The sequence below is a fragment of the Zeus faber genome, assembly GCF_960531495.2.
Source record: "Zeus faber genome assembly, chromosome: 2".
Classification (NCBI taxonomy): domain Eukaryota; kingdom Metazoa; phylum Chordata; class Actinopteri; order Zeiformes; family Zeidae; genus Zeus; species Zeus faber.
Window position 1 is genome coordinate 5747029 of NC_137189.1, and position 16546 is coordinate 5763574.

At 39.6% G+C, this 16546-nt stretch overlaps 1 protein-coding gene across 1 annotated transcript in view; it reads left to right on the forward strand.

Moving 5' to 3' along the window:
- Window positions 1-16546, forward strand: part of cep128 (centrosomal protein 128) — a 106305-nt gene that overhangs the window by 472 nt on the left and 89287 nt on the right. The window contains exons 2-11 of the mRNA XM_079996610.1: window positions 882-968; window positions 1790-1916; window positions 4672-4790; window positions 5533-5624; window positions 6284-6353; window positions 6938-7057; window positions 8970-9056; window positions 9419-9493; window positions 10266-10398; window positions 11252-11391. Of these exons, the coding sequence (XP_079852736.1) occupies window positions 882-968; window positions 1790-1916; window positions 4672-4790; window positions 5533-5624; window positions 6284-6353; window positions 6938-7057; window positions 8970-9056; window positions 9419-9493; window positions 10266-10398; window positions 11252-11391 (1050 nt within the window). The remainder of the gene's footprint in view (window positions 1-881; window positions 969-1789; window positions 1917-4671; window positions 4791-5532; window positions 5625-6283; window positions 6354-6937; window positions 7058-8969; window positions 9057-9418; window positions 9494-10265; window positions 10399-11251; window positions 11392-16546) is intronic.

A 16546-nucleotide genomic window follows, 5' to 3' on the forward strand; every position in this document is an offset into this window, starting at 1 on the left:
TACAGTCATACTTATCTAATATACTTACATTCATACTTATCTTCATACTTATCTAATATACTTACATTCATACTTACATTCATACCTAATACAGTCTACTTACCTCATATACTAACCTAATTTACATACATTCAGACTTACCTAATGTACTTACCTTCATACTTATCTTTTATACTTACCATCATACTTATTTAATATACTTACCTTCATACTTACCTAATATACTTACCTGTCAGAAATACCTGTTGAGAGAAATCCAATAAAATTATTATTACTTGTACAGCGGTTGACCTAAAGGACCATGTACTGATGATATCATAGAATCTAGTCCATATCCTCCCCTATTTATACCTGCTACCTAATCTACCCAGTATACATATAGTATTTCACTTTATACTTGGCTGGAATACTTTACTGAATAGGAGAGAGACAATTTGTCCAAACACTTTCATGAAGATTTGTCAAAGAACAATTATTACATTTAAGTCACTGATAACATTATCTTATCCTGAGCTTAGAATCACATTTGTATATTCTTTATATGTTTTTTTTTTTTTATAAGTGACTTTCTGTTTTGTATTTTTCGTCTACTTCTATATATTTTGCAACTATATCAATATATTATTTTTATGTTTACTGTACCCTTTATTCGATTCTATTTTATGGTTTATATATATATATATATATATATATATATATATATATAAAAATGTGTTTTTTCCAGGGTCATTCATTCTTGTTTGGTGCTTGCAATGATATCAAATAATCCAAAACAATGTCCATTTAACCGCCTTAGACCATTTGTTCATTGTGTGTTGATTATTTGAGGGCACATGTTGTGAGTCCCATTTCCTGGCTCAGAAGCTTCATCTCCTTCGTAGGACACGAGCAAACACTTGATCAAAGTAGATTGGATGTTAGACGAATACCGGGAGCACAACCACAGCCAGACTGAAGCCATAGCACTGGTGAGACACGTGTTCACCTAACTATTATCCTTAAATGAAAGTGACAAGTGTTGTTCTTTTCCGGACTGTCAATGTTCTAATCCAGTTTTGTTCATCTTCAGTTTCAGCTTTGTAATTTTGCAAAATATAGCATCACATCTTCCCAATAGATAGAAACGCTTTTAAATTGTACACTGTGGTAAAAAAGGTCAACCAATGTGTGTATAATGAAAAACGCATTTGTCAGAAAGTAGAATTTTCATTTGTTGTCTTATTTTTTCATTAATAGCTATTTATCTTTTCCACTGTCATTCAATGTATTTTAGTTTTTTATTTACAATCAATTTCCAATATGAAGTGTGTGTGTGTGTGTGTGTGTGTGTGTGTGTGTGTGTGTGTGTGTGTGTGTGTGTGTGTGTGTGTGTGTGTGTGTGTGTGTGTGTGTGTGTGAATGAATATATGCACACACAGGATGTATATCACAATATCTGTTTTAGAATCCATCTGTACTTTTGACTGAAATGGTAACTTAATTTAGCTGATATCAGACTAAAGCTTGTGTCGTTTTTCACTTAACTGCATAATATCAATACCACTAAAAGACAATGAACAATAATAATCGCCATGCAGATCTACTGTATCTCAATCCTGCTCTTCTCTCTGTAGCATTTGTTTGATTTTAGTTTTACTGTGTTACAACCTCAGTTCAGCTTTTCCTTTTACAAGAGCTGCTTTTTTGTTGTTGTTTTTTTGTCCCACTTCACATCCTTCGATCAACATTTCTTGTTTTTCTGTTATCTTTTTCTGTCGATCATGTGTGCTTCTGCTGCCGTGTCGCTCAGCTAAGGGAAAACCTGAAGGAGTCCATCAACCAGCGGCAAAATGGGGGGCTGAGGACGTCAAACACTGCCGCCAGTGTCTCTGCGTCCACCCTGCACAACAGCGACCTGGATCCTGGCTCGGCCTCAGGTACGGAGAATGTTCTGACAGCTCTCATGTAAACATGTCCACAAATGTGAAAAGCCTATATGAAAACGTAAACTGATTACAGCAAAGACACTGAGGCCCGTTTTATATATTGCATTTAAATTACGTCTGTATCTGGATATCTAAACTGGAGAAGGAAATAAGAACTAAGAAATGTTAGTGCAGGTGGGAATTCAGACACATGTGGAGGTGGTCTGGAACGCATTGGGGTCAGATCTCAGCCCAGGGGGGTGCAGGGGAGGGGGCAAGCATAGTCAGAGATAGGATAGCTGTCACTAGAGTACTGATCTAGATGCTCATTTTGCCCTTTGGACAGGAAGATCTAACACAAACTTCGAAGTTAAGCTGTTAACAGATTATCTACAGCCTCGGATTTATTATGATGAACTAAATCCCTGAGAAGTTGGGGGTCCACATGTTGGCGTCCGTTCAGCCAAAAAAAAGGGGGTTGTCTTACCAGTACTGCAATCCTCAACCTCAAAGTGAGTAACCAGCGTAAGGGCTCTGAGGCGACATGGTCAACAGCAAGAAATGCAAAGGTCACCGAACTCTGGCTCTTCCTGCTATCCTTGGAAGCCAGCCTGCAGAAAGTTATTGCGGAAAATTGCCGTGGACCAGCCCTTCCTCGACCAAGAAAAATAAGTAAAGGCCGTAGAGTCGTATCACTTCCTGTGACCCGGGATGTGCAATGTTTCTTTACAAGTCCACCTCCCTACATTTGCATACTGAGATCCTATCACAATGCGGCAGAATCAAGATACCGAGAAGGCTTATTGATAGCAGGTGTAAATGTAAAGGCTCGTGATCAGATGTCTTACATCTGTCATTCATACAGATCACATTTTAATGCCAGGTGTAAAAGGGGCTAAAAAGTTAAATGATAAATCAGAGATCAGACACTCAATTTGGCAATAAATGCTGTTCTACAAGTTAGAACCATAGTTAAAGTTGAGGCTTTTCTTGACTTCATGAGGACCAATAACCAGTAGGATTCTTAATCACTTCTAGACATGCATGTGAGATGCCCATACTGTACATAAGTACAACTAATTAAGAAGAAGAACAAGGAGTTAGAAATGGAGGAAGTCAACGTTTTTAATTTTTTCTTTTTATACCTAGGCCTTGGTGCTAAAATTTATATTTAACTTACATTGTCAAATATGATCACATCAAACCTTCAAGTCAAACTCAAAAATAGAAGACGTGGCAGGTGAGGCGACTGTAGTAATTCTAATAATAAATATAGCTGCCGGCAGCCATACACGGGGTCCGGTTTAGTCGTTTTTGCTACATATTAAAGTTTTCCGGGTTCTCTGAAAGGCAGCACAATTTTCCAAGTTTACGTTGAACACCGCATAAGCTCACCCGGGCTGTTGTCCTGATTGCTCGTCTTGTGGAGCATGCGGTCTACACAGCGCAACCCTCCTGTCTTTAAAACAATCGTCTATGTTTTCCTGTAAACCAGAACGTGTCATTGTTATAACTCACGTGACACGTGTCACCGTATCTGTGGAAATAGAGCTGCACTCTCCTCGACGGACAGGTAACCGTTTGGTGCCCTCTCGGGCAATGATGTTGTAGTGATGGAAGCATGACCATTTGATGCTGTGTGGGGCAACCTCGATGGAGTGACGTAATGACTTGTTGACGACTTTCTGGGATTATTTATAGTTTTCTGGTTCCTAGTTTTCCTGATGCCTTTTGAGTCAATGAAACATGTCACAGACTTCTACAGTTTGTATGTTACGACTTCCTCTAATCCCGCAAAATAAGGAGGGACACAACACCGCATCTAACGCCGAGATAGATTGGAACAGAGTGCCTTTGTAACCACTACAGAGCAATGCAGACTACACTACGCACCTTGCACAATGCGATTGGCTGCTGGAGCCACAACCTGCACGTATATAACAAATTGGATGATGATGTCACAAAGCATCCTACTGAACAAACTCAGTTCCCTCTACCACCCGACTGGAAGTTTAAGACCCTTGGTGCATCAGTGATACAAGAACGTTCATGTACTTCCGCAAAATTAAATTGGATTTTCCACTCATTCCTGCTCCAAATGTAGATCGATATGTACGAAACTTGAACTACGAGATGTCTGAGATGTCCTGGTCCTAACAAGATGAGAGTTGTGTGCCGGATACTTTTAGCCCAAAAAATGCCAAGGAGAATGATAATAAAAATCGGAACAAAAACAATGGGAAAAATAACAACAATAATAATAATAACTTTTTTTGTATAGCATGTATCAAAACAGAGGTTTAAAAGTGCTTCACAGATTTAAAAGACAATTGTGTAAAATAGATAAAATGGTTAAAATAAAATCTAGCTGTTTTAAAAGACTTAAGAAAACCATTAGAGTTGTGAGGGGAGAAATTACATGAAATTTAAAACCCCTTGAATATGGAAGGCTCTAAATAACAACTGCATTAAACATAGAAAAAGTAACACCCACTGAGAATCTCACAATTCCCTCAAAGTGCCCAAAAGAACATTTTACTGTTCACGTGGTAGAGAGACTCTACGCATGGCCACTTTGCTATAGTCCAATTAAAATCCAAAAATTGCAATCCTGAACTTCCATTATACTGTACTTTCTCATATCTACAGTTAACTAAGCATTAAATAAATAGTTATATTTATATGATAACTTGTCTCTTTCCTTCTCCCCTTCATGTCCTATAGTAATGAATATTAACCTGATCATGTTGAATATTTGGTTTTTCAGACGGGCAGCGAGTCCACCCCACTTCTCCGCTGAAGGACTACAGTGGCGCTCCAAGAACGAGGAGGAGGTCTCACTCGGCCTCCGTGCATTTCAATGACAACGGCCTGGCCGGAGAGGATGTAAGGAACAGTCTGTTTCCCCCTTTTTACGTTCTTTAGATGGATAATAGATAGATGGATGGTAAATAGATGTATAGATAGATGGATGTATGGATAGATGCTTTCTTTATTTATCCCTGGAGGCCGACGGGAAATTACAGTGTCAGCAACAGCTTACATAAAAAAAAAAGTAAATTATAATAATAAAACAATGGAATATAAAATTAAAAGAAAATGGCAATATGAAAATGTGGTGATAATGAAACAGTTGACTGTACAGAACAATGACAAATAACATCACCTAATGATAAACAACAAAATATATAACCCGCAAATGTAACAGAAAAACCATATTAAAACTTAAACATTAAGCATAATGGCAGTGGCAGTTTACATACGTTCTTACTTAACTAGAGGAAAACAAATCCATATGTCTACTAATGTTACTTATTCCTAGGGAAGGTGTAGCTGTGACTGATATACAGTTGGAATGATACTACTGACAAAATGTACTGTAAGCAGTCTGAGAAATAAGTCAGTCACTTGTCATACATTTACTAAGGACAACCACAAGAAGGCGCACTACACAAACAGTAGAAACGCAGTGTTGTGACTCCACAGGGGTTCCACAGAACTCTTCCTCATGGCATAATTCTGCCAAAGCAAGAGTGAATTCCCAGCTCTGCTTAAGTGATGACAGCCTTTTTTGGGTTGGAAAACAAAATCGCTGCCGGTGCATCATGTTCATCTGTTGCTGCTGAAGGTCCACTGCCTGCACCAGTCGATGAGGGACCTGCGCAGCAACCAGCAGAGGCTGTCACATGACCTGAACAGAGAAATCCTCCAGAGAAACAGGTATCCTTGACAACCCTCATTCAAGTAGGAGCCAGGAAGGATGGATGTTTTGGTCAAGGCCTGTCAGCGGCCGGTTTTCTGCCTGACAAGACTGAATAAGATTAGATAACAAATCAATCAACCTGGGTCTTATTCAAATGTTGGTCCCCATCATTTATAACCCTTCATAGGACAACCTCAACGAGTGCTTTACTACTGAGAAACGCACCACTCTGCTGCACGTTCTCACTGTGCTTAAATGTAGTTCAATGGGACATATGTTTAATCCTTATAAAAAAAAATCCTGACTATTTAGGAACCATATTAAAAAAAATAATGAAATGAGAATTCCATTTACACCAATACAGTTTAGTTGAAACAATTACATATTTAGTTTATTCAAAAGAAATGGAATATGCTTTCTTATTTACCTGTTTCCCATAGTGGCCAGTTATGTAGCCCCCCCCCCCCCGATGATGTCATCAGCGTTCGCAAGGTCAATTTAGGTGGACTCGCTTCATGCGCGCAGCGCTTGTAAATAAAATGTATATTTTACTTTAAGGCTGATTATTAGGTTTTGTATTTATCTGTAATGTAGCACAGTGTTAACAATGTTAGTTATAACATTCCTCTCAGCCCTGAAACTGAAATGAGATTGCTCCTCTCTCTCTCTCTGGCAGGTCGGAGGTGGACACCAGACGAGCCATGGAGAACCTCTCAGAACATCTGTTGGTTTCCCAGACGCAAGACGTGAGTATTTTTAGAATTTTTGCAACCAAAGATGCTTGATTTTGCAGCAGCTTTTCTCAAAGCTTGTGATGAAATTTGTGAACTTCTAAAACTAACTTCAAAACTTCAAAAGATTTCAACTTCTTTTAACTACGAAACTACCAATGAACTACCCCAGAGTCTTATACAGGGCTTGTACTTTGTCTGGAATACCTTGAAAATAACCCCATTTCTGCTGAAGTGCTTGAAAAGTCCCTGAAAAAATCAGAACGAACACTGAACATTTTGCTAATAAAATATGACAGTGTGGCTAAGATTATATTATATTTTCTATAATAAAGATCACATTGAAATTGATTTTATTTGTTTTGCTTCTGGTACTTGAAAAAATAGTGCTTAAAAATGCACTTGAAATTTTGTAATACCAGAACAAACCCTGTTTATAATATTCAAAATTTTGCCTTATTTGGGGAAAAAAATTCAGGACTTGCAATGACTGTTTACCTGACCCGATGCTTTTTCTCTCTCTCTCTCTCTCTCTCTCTCTCTCTCTCTCTCTCTCTCTCTCTCTCTCTCTCTCTCTCTCTTTCTCTTTCTCTTTCAAGGTGTCTTGTGTGGAGCAGCTCCTCCACGAGCTGGGGAGGGAGATGCAGAGCGAGAACCAGGGCAAGGACAGAGCTAGACGGACTGAGCAGTGGAGGGCCTCACCTGAGGAACTGCAGCAGGTGACTCTTCACACACACACAGTTTTAACTTAACTTATTAGATCCCAATTTTACAACTTTTATGTTGTTAATTATTATTTCTGACACCTTTCAACAGAACCTACCTGATACACCCAGCTATTCATTTTTTAGCACGCACAACTTCCTGGTTCCATTAAAAATGAAGGTGCTTCTTATCAGATGATAAGAAGTGGAAGTGGTTTGCAGCTGTCTTGATTTCCCTTTTCCCCTCCTCCTTTATCTATTCTGTGAGTTATGCTGCATTACTTCTTTCCTTTTCATGGATTCCTCGCGCAATCACTCCAAAAGTCAGACAAGCAGAGCTGCTCCTGTGCTCACTCCTACACGACTGCAAGTCACTGTTGGTGTTATCAGCAAAAACATTTTAATAACACCTACTAATAATGAGACATTTTATTCATACAGCACCTTCCATACATGAAACATAGCTCAAAGTGCTGCAGTGGATGAAGGGAAAACAAACAAATTAAAACAATGACATTCAGAGTGGCTGAATGGCAGCTCAGCATGTGCTTCGAATTTAATAGAAACAAATGTGAACGTCCCGTCTCATGTTATTGCGTAACTGGTCCGGCATACAACTGCAACATCTCGACATAAGTTCATTAAGTGTATTTCCAAACCATGTTGGTTGGTTGATAAAGGATCATTGAATATATAACAACATATGTTCAATTTGATTGAAGAAAAAATACTTTAATTTGGCTCAATAAACTTCACGGTTCATAGTGGGCATATTGCTTCTTGGCTTTCCCAATATTCCAAGCGATTTTGAATGATGCCTCGGTAGTGTTTTCACGGCCGGAATTCGGCCCGCGGGCCACCTGTTTAATAACTATACTTTAATTGGCCCGCTTACAGAAATATTCCTCTTTATTCTGTGCTACAGATTTCACTGCGACATTAAGGACTGGGTTAAGAATAATACAGTAGTGGAAAAAATGGGGATTCAAATTTCACAGTAAATGTGCTGTGCAGTAAAGCGACACAGCTTCAATCCCTCCGTCAAGTAGTTACTAGAGTTGTATTGTAGAATATACTCAAGGTGACTGAGCAAGGTGGCATGGACTGCTGTTAAAATGCTCCTGGTCATAGACTGAACTTTTATAATACTTCTTACCAGCATGGAACATCTATACAGTGTTTAAAAACCCAGACTTAAGGTTAAAACAAATTTTATGTCAAAATAAGGAGTTATATCAGGGCCATTGTTAATCCCCTCTCACCTATTTTGGAGACAATATAATTGGCAGCACTTAACTACAAATTTTTAGTTTTTAACAATATTTCTAATTTCTTTAAAAGTTCATTGCAGTTCATTGGTCCACCGCATGGGGACGCTGTAGAGCCATATGTAGATTCACCACCTTCAGTAAAACAAAAATAAAATGCAGCTTCTCCATTTTGCACACAGTGCTTAATGACAGCAGCTTCTGATTTATTTGCATCCCTCAGCACAACAGTCACCTAATGGGACACCAGCGGGATCTTCGGGTCAATGGGAAGTAATGCATTTGTCCCAAAATTAAGGGTAAATAAACAATCAAAGGGGGGAATGAATAGGAACGTAATCTCTTTTGCTGATAAAGAGCAGAAAGGACCACATGCGTCTTATTCCCCCACCGGTGGGGTAGCTGTGAAGTGAATCAAACAGATGATGAGTCACTTGGGTGAATGTTATTGCTGGAAGCCAGTAATTCATCACCGGAACCGGCCCAGAGTGAGGGGGATTGATCTTGCATTGTGCCCATTGTACAAAGCCAACACCGTGCCAGTATCCTGTTTCCAGAAGACAAGATGGATGCTACCCAACGCCTCATACATCGCAGTCTCGTTACACTCATTCCTTTGCAGCATCACAACGAGGTGTGTGTGTGTGTGTGTGTAATAGGCTTTGGGAAGACTTCAAGACCGGGTTCAGGAGAGAGATGAAACTGTCAAGGCCCGACTGCTGAAATCAGAGCGAGAGAAAGATAAGGTGTGTTTAGCTGAATGCATTCCTCTAGGTAATTTTTTCTCTTAAGCTCAGGAATGCAGTGGATGTGGCACTAAACTATTTAGCTCAAAATCACTCGCAGCATTCTTCCAAAGTGAGTTTCAGTCTTTATTTGGATCAGTCAGCCTTCTGTTTTCTCAGCCACATAAATAAGTGAATGGATGAATGAATGGATGAATGAATAAAGACCTGAATTGCAAGTGCTCAAGAGCTATTGCTCAAGTGAATAAAAGAATAAAAAAATAAATTTTGATGTTAAAGTCGCAGTCTCCCAATACCGGCATCCTGCTGGCGACATGGCCATGCACAGTCCATCTCACAGTTTGTGTAATGTGCCTTTTCAGATTGGGCAGGATCTGGAGCGGACGATGAGGCTGCTGGAGCAGTCAGAGAGCACTAGAGACTCTCTGCTGCAACAGGTGTGTGGGTATGATCAAAATAAGATCCCAAAATACTATAATAATAACTCATATTTTTTGACCAATACCTCGATATTGATAATTTGATGATATTTTATTTGGCCCTTTCATAAGATATTTACACATTAGAAATATTTGGGAAATGTTAGTAATGTGGATTAGCAGGTAGAGGTGTTCATTAGAAGCAGCTAGACCAGTCTATCGAGTTCAGAAAATTGCATTTATTTACTGTTTTGCAGCCATAAAGAAGTTAAAAAGTTTAACTTAAGTTTAAAAGTTCTTAATTCATTATAATTCTTACCATCAGGGAACACCTATGCATTGTTTAAAAACCCTTCCTTAAGGAGAAATCAAACCAATTTAATGTCATAATAATATTTAAAAAAAGAAATGCTGTCGGGGCCAGTGAATTTAGAAAGTTGCTTGCAGGAGAGCTGGTGGGAAATTTAGCTCAACTGCACCTATTTTGGAGACGACATCATCGGCAGCACTTCACTGCATATTTCTGGTTTTTAACAATATTTTTCTTTGTTTGTGGAAAAGTAAATCTGTTTTTGTCAATCAGCAACCATCCGCATTTTTTAACCCAATAACAAAAATCCGAGGTGATATCTAGTCTCATATTACGATATTGACATTATATTGATAAATCTCCGTAAGCCCAAAACACACCAGACCACATGGACACAAAATTGATGATTTCTGTAGTGTTTTGACTGAATGGATGGTTAAAAAAGTCACATTTTCGTTCCGCTCCCTCAACCGCCCTCAGATGGAAGGCTTGCATGCGGAGCTGCAGAGGGCCAGGCAGGAGAAGACGGAGCTCCAGAGGGTCCGCCCCGACCTCCAGAAGGAGACCTCCCAGCACACAGGCAGGATGCAGAGAGATGGGAGAGCGGCAACAGGTACAGTCTGAGCGACAGAGCGGTTGAAAGAGGATGGAAGAGTGGGAGGAGGATGAAGAGCAGGAGCAGCAGCGACGGTTAGGATGTGTGGAAAGAAAAAGGGTGAGTGCAAGAGAAATAGGATTAGGGAACAGAATTTGGTTCAGCACGGTTGTCTCAACGCAACTCCCAAATAGGAGTTTTTTTTGTTTTATATAGATATTAAGTACAATTAATTGAGGACAATTAAAATGTAAGATTCATTCAAACTGATTGATTATATTGATTGATATAACTGATTTATTATTATATACCATTTTCCATCACTTTAAATTCCATTTAGAAATTATTCATGGTGACTACATGAGCATTCGTGAAATTACCACCATTTGGTTAAGAGGTTCCTTCCCTCATTGTAGCTTTCATTATTCTGTTATTAAAGTGGAAATCCATGATATAGTCTTTGTTGGTTGGATTACAGTACCAGTGCACGTCCTAGAATTCTATTGGCAACGCGTATCTTCAACATCAGGGTTTATCCTCGATTGATTATGTTTTGATGCTGTTCTTTTTTGTGAATGTTCATCCATATCGACACTTCTCAAATATCAATATCTCTAATCAGTGTGTTTGTGTCTGTAAAGGCCACCACCACCATTGAAAGGGTTAAACGTTCTGCTTTAAAACAATGACTCAGCCGGCCTTTCTGGAGGTTTTGCAAAGGAAATTCAAGTTGCATTACTTCCTGTTTTTTGATTGTTTGCTTCCCTTCTCCTACCTGTGTAAGCCCTCTCAAACAGCAATCTGAGTGTGCATCTTAGGCACTGTAAGATTTCTTTGTGTGTGCTTTTTATGCTTTTGTGTGTTTATGCAGCTTGCTTGGATTTGGAAAGGGAAGTGGTAGAGCTGCGTGCTGAGCTACGCAAGGCCTCTGTCCTCAGCGAGGTGGAGGAGCTGACAAAGGCTCTGGAACACAAGGAGAGGGAACAGCTCAGGCTCAGCATGCAAGTTGAGGTGCGTGACACTCATTTTCTGGGCCCTTATTTGGCACGGAGGCTTAAAGCAGGGCTCATAACCGGTTAGAGGCATGGAAACGAAAACTGCTAACAAACAATGTTTTTAGGGGAACAAAAACACGTAAACTAAAAACAAATGTAATTAATTCATATTTAACTGAAATTTAATTGTTCAAAGAGATTAATTTTACTCTCTATTTCTAGCATATCAGTTGTGCAGTCAAATGCAGCAGATTTTGGGATGCAAAACAAAGTGATGTATGTCAATTTTCTTGCCATTCAACCAAAGTGGGAGAATGGAATTGTTTTCTTCTGAATTTAATGTAATTTCTTTATCAACCTTTATTAATTTTATGTAAATTTCAAGGGTAAAAATCAACCTTTTTATCCAGGCAGAATTTTGACTGAGCAGACCACTGTCAGTGCTCGACAATGACTGTTGGCCATTTAGGCCATTGTCAACTATCTTGTGCGGTATGGATGCCTTGTTGTCGACCAGCATGGTAGACATGGCTCTCTTTTTGGAAATCAGTCCATTGATTTATCTATTGATCTCTTGATTGAGCTTGATTATAACATTTTTCAAATTTGGCAACCGTTTTGTCAGTCTTGGCAACCAAAAGGTGATGGCATGGTTGTCACCTTGGCCACGACTTCTAAAAGTAAAGCTGGAGGCATACTTTAAAAGACGTAAGAACCACTGGAGAACTTCTTTATATACAGTATCATTCCGTGCCACTCGGGGTTGCAGAGTGATTCTATAGCAAGTAGCCAGAAACAAAATAAAAGAGTAGAACAACAATGGCGGCTGTGAAAGAAGCGTGGCTGCGACAGTGAGAGGAGTTGGCTGCAGCTTTGGTTTATTTAAAGATGAAAAAACTATAAAAGGAGGTTCAAGTCTGTCCCGTGCCATGACGCAAGGGCATTTGGACCAACTCGCTCTCAGGGCGATAAAAAGACAAATGGCAAAATTCACTACCAGGTAGGGGTGGGCGAGTTGGCCGAGAATTGCTTGCACCTCACGGGAACAACAAGCAGTGCACTCCCCACTGTGCATGTAATTCTTGACAGGCAAGCAGAACTTGGCACAACACTGACACATTATGCACATTACGCGAAATGTGGTGTATATTATAAAAAATATTGCTTATATTTTAACAGCCATTTGAAACCATTAATCACGTTCTTCAATTACCAAATTGTATTTTAAATGTCCTGACGGACTGGGCGGAGGCCCGCCAGTGGTGCACCCGAGCCCCAGGGGGCCGGGGACGGGGAAGGCGCAGCAAGTCTGTGGCCTTGGTCGGAGTTGGAGGGGCGGTGTAAAGCCGGTGGCTGTCCGCGATCCCGGACCGGGATGGGGAAGGCGCAGCGAGTAATAGTCCATAGCCGCGAGAAATGTGGCTAATGAATGGACCCTAACGAGGGGATGCCGACACCGGGAAAACGATCTTCCATACGCCACATTTCAGTGCAAGTTATGTCTATTTGTAATTTCAATGTGTACATGAGTAAAATAATAATAGGGTCTAATGAAGTTAACCAATATAATGTTTAACCCGCGTAATGAACAGGCGGCGTGCATGGTACATGCAGCGCTTGTAAATTAAATTAATATTTAAAGGCTGGCTGGTTATTAGGTTTGTATTTTGTATTGTATTTTTCTGTAATGTAGCACTGTATTAACAATGGTAGTTAAAACATTCCTCCTCAGCCCTGTAACTCAAACCATTTGCTGATGCCACAAAAACATTTATTTAAATAATGAAATTAATATCCTAAACGTGTAATGATTAGTTGACCAATGGCTTTAACTGACGACTAATAGGCGACTAGGAAAATCTTTACTTGGGGGCAGCCTTAAAAACAACTTTGGATGCGTGTATGAGCCATAGAACTGCAACTGATAGAATGTGCACTGTAGCACGATACTTATGATTCCTGTGTAAAGGCAGATCGTGGAGACATTTTCATCTCTCCCAATCTAATATCGTCATATCATTGTTCTGAATGTATCTTTTTGGTCAAAATTATTTTCCCTTTTTTCTCCTTGCAAAACATACATTACAAACAAACACGGGAGAGAGAAACAAAACAAACAAATAACAAAACATGCCTCTTATCATAATCATTAGTTACAGTTGACAGTTACCTCATACACAATGTAACATTAAAATTAGGGCGCCATCCCACTTTAATCAAGTAATCTCATCCGCTGTCACTAGGAACGATCTCCAAACCTGGTTGAAAATATCCTTTCTCCCTGCTACTCTATACTGTAAGTGACCCTTTCATATGACGCCATACTGAACATCTGTTCAAACCATTCCTTGAAAGTGGTCGGCACATTTGACTTCCAATGTCTTAGATCTATGCTGCACCCTGTTGTTGTGGCCTAACGACACCATAGACGCTTTGATAAAGTACAGTGCTTTGGTACCAGACCAAGCACAGATAGAGCTGGGGTGTTTATCAAGTGTACTTTGAATACCTTAAAAATAATACCATCTCATTCCACATACATTTGGTTTACTCAGATTTATATAACATATGTACCAAGGTCACTATTTATCAGTTTCAGCCTGGACAGTTAACTTGGGGTCCAATAACTTCTGTTCAGGATTTTATACAATGTCATGTATAAAATGATTGAGCTTCATGGGAGCAGCCATACCAGGAATCTTCCAGCTTTTTTCCCCAATCATCCTCAGGAATTACCTCGTCCACATACTTTTCCCAACTGACAAGTCCTTCCAAATTAGTCACATACATGATATCATTGTAATATCTTGAAGCACCACCTTTTACATGCCCCTTTTTTTTTTTAAATCTTAAATCCCTGTTACTGCTTCAAGATTAGTCTTGATGCTGGCCATAATACAGTACCCAATCTGTAAAAATCTGCAGAACGGTTTACCGTCCAGATTAAAATATACAAATAACTTTTTTAACAACCTCAAAAGTTTAGTATTTTGAGGTTGTTAAAAAATATATATATTTTATATATTGTAAATCCACCCTTCTCCCTAGCCAAATAAGCTAGCCTAGCCATACAATAAATCCTGCTTTAATCCAAGACTCCCACCAGATAGGCTTATCCATAAGAATTTTCCATTAAACCAAGCCAAAGCTTTAAGTGTTAGAAAATGATTGAATTTTGTTAAATGATGTGATGTGTGCTTGACTCTAGGTTTCCCTTGCAAACGCGAACACAGGATTCTTAAATGGCACTGTTCTACCCATCTGTGTCAGGAAGGCCTCAGAGGTTGAAGGGTACACTATTTTGTCTTCAATTCTAATCCAGGCAGGAGTCCACGGGAAAAAAAAAGATATGTATGCTATAGGTAACGTATAAATAAGGTATTGCATCTTAAGAGCTATTACCATCTTGATAAAATTAATTTAAAGAGAAATATTAATTTTAGCCCAATTTTGTAGCAACGTTTGTAAATGTTTGTATATTTTGAATAACAGGGGAGATATTAGCTTTCATTATCTCTTCCAGTCCCAGTACAAGCTTAATACCAAGATAAGTCATACCTGATGGCATCCACCTAAATTGACATTTGTCTCGAATACCGGTGGGCAAATCCTAGATAATGGCATAGTTTCTGACTTATTTCAGTTCACAATATAGCTAAAAATCTCTGAATACTGAAGAATAACTGAGCAAATAGCCTGTGCTGCTGTCTGAGGGTATCATCCGCATACTAAAACAATTTGTGTTCTTCTTTATGTGCCACTACCCCTTTAACATTTTGGTTTGCATGTAATGCAATCACTAATGGTTCTAGAAAAATTGCAAATATTTGTTGGGAGAGAGGCGAACCCTGTCTTGCCCCACACCTTAATTTAAAGGAGAGTGATATCTTCTCATTAAAAAGAACAGTTGCCATTGGGTCCGTATACAGCAATTTCACCCATTGAACAAATGATGGCCCAAAACCAAATTGCTTCAAGGTCTAGAAGAGGAATGAAAATTTTAATTGAATGCTTCTTCTCTGCATCCAGCAAGAAGGCAATAACAGGATCGGCATCATTCTTAACCTCCCACATGATGTGCAACAGCCTATGTAGGTTCAGCCGAGTTCTACCCTTTACAAAACCCACTTGGCCCTACTTGGTACACCAAGCTTGGCAAAACTACCTCCAATCTTTTCGCTAGGACTTTAGACAGTACTTTCTCATCTATACTGAGTTAAGATATAGGTCTATAATTTCTGCAACATTGTAAGTCCTTACTTTTTTTATTTAGTAAAGTAATGACAGCCGAATGCATGCTTGTTGGTAAATAGCTTACGAAAACGGCTTCTCTTTATAGACCAACTGCAGTCTCAGAGCAAGGACATTTCTAAATATTCGCAGACTCATTCTCAGACTGCATTCCAACTTAATTTTTAAAAGCTGAATTTCAGACGGACCAGACATTTTAATGATTATTAACTGCTCTGTCTACTGGTATTTTCCCCTTCTATTTTAAAGTAATTTTAGACCCATCTCCAAGCTGCCATTTTTTTTAAATCAAAGATTTTGTAAACATTTTCTCCACTCAACTGATTTCTTTTATGAAAGTATTTCTCTCTCGGCTGCTCCCGTTGGGGGTCGCCACAACAGATCATCTGCCTCCAATACCTTCTGTTCTGCGCATCTTCCTCCCTTACACCAACCGCCTGCATGTCCGCCCTCACCACATCCATAAACCTTCTCTTTGGCCTTCCTCTTTTCCTCTTGCCTGGCAGCTCCATCCTCAGCATCCTTCTCCCAATGTAACTCTCATCTCTCCTACACACGTGTCCAAACCATCTCAGTCTGGCCTTTCTCACTTTTCCACCAAACTTAATCTTGTCCATCCTTGTCACCCCCAATGAAAATCTCAACATCCTCAACTCTGCCACCTCCAGTTCAGCCACCTGCCTTTTTGTCAGTGCCATCGCCTCTAAACCGTACAACATACAGTAGCTGATCTTACTACCATCCTGTAGACCTTCCCCTTCACTCTTGCTGGAACCCTTCTGTCACAGATCACTCTGGACACTCGTATCCACCCACTCCACACTGCCTGTACTCTCTTCCTGACCTCTCTCCCGCACTCTCCGCTGCTTTGGATGGTCGACCCCAAGTACTTGAACCCATCCGCCTTCTCCACCTCCTTT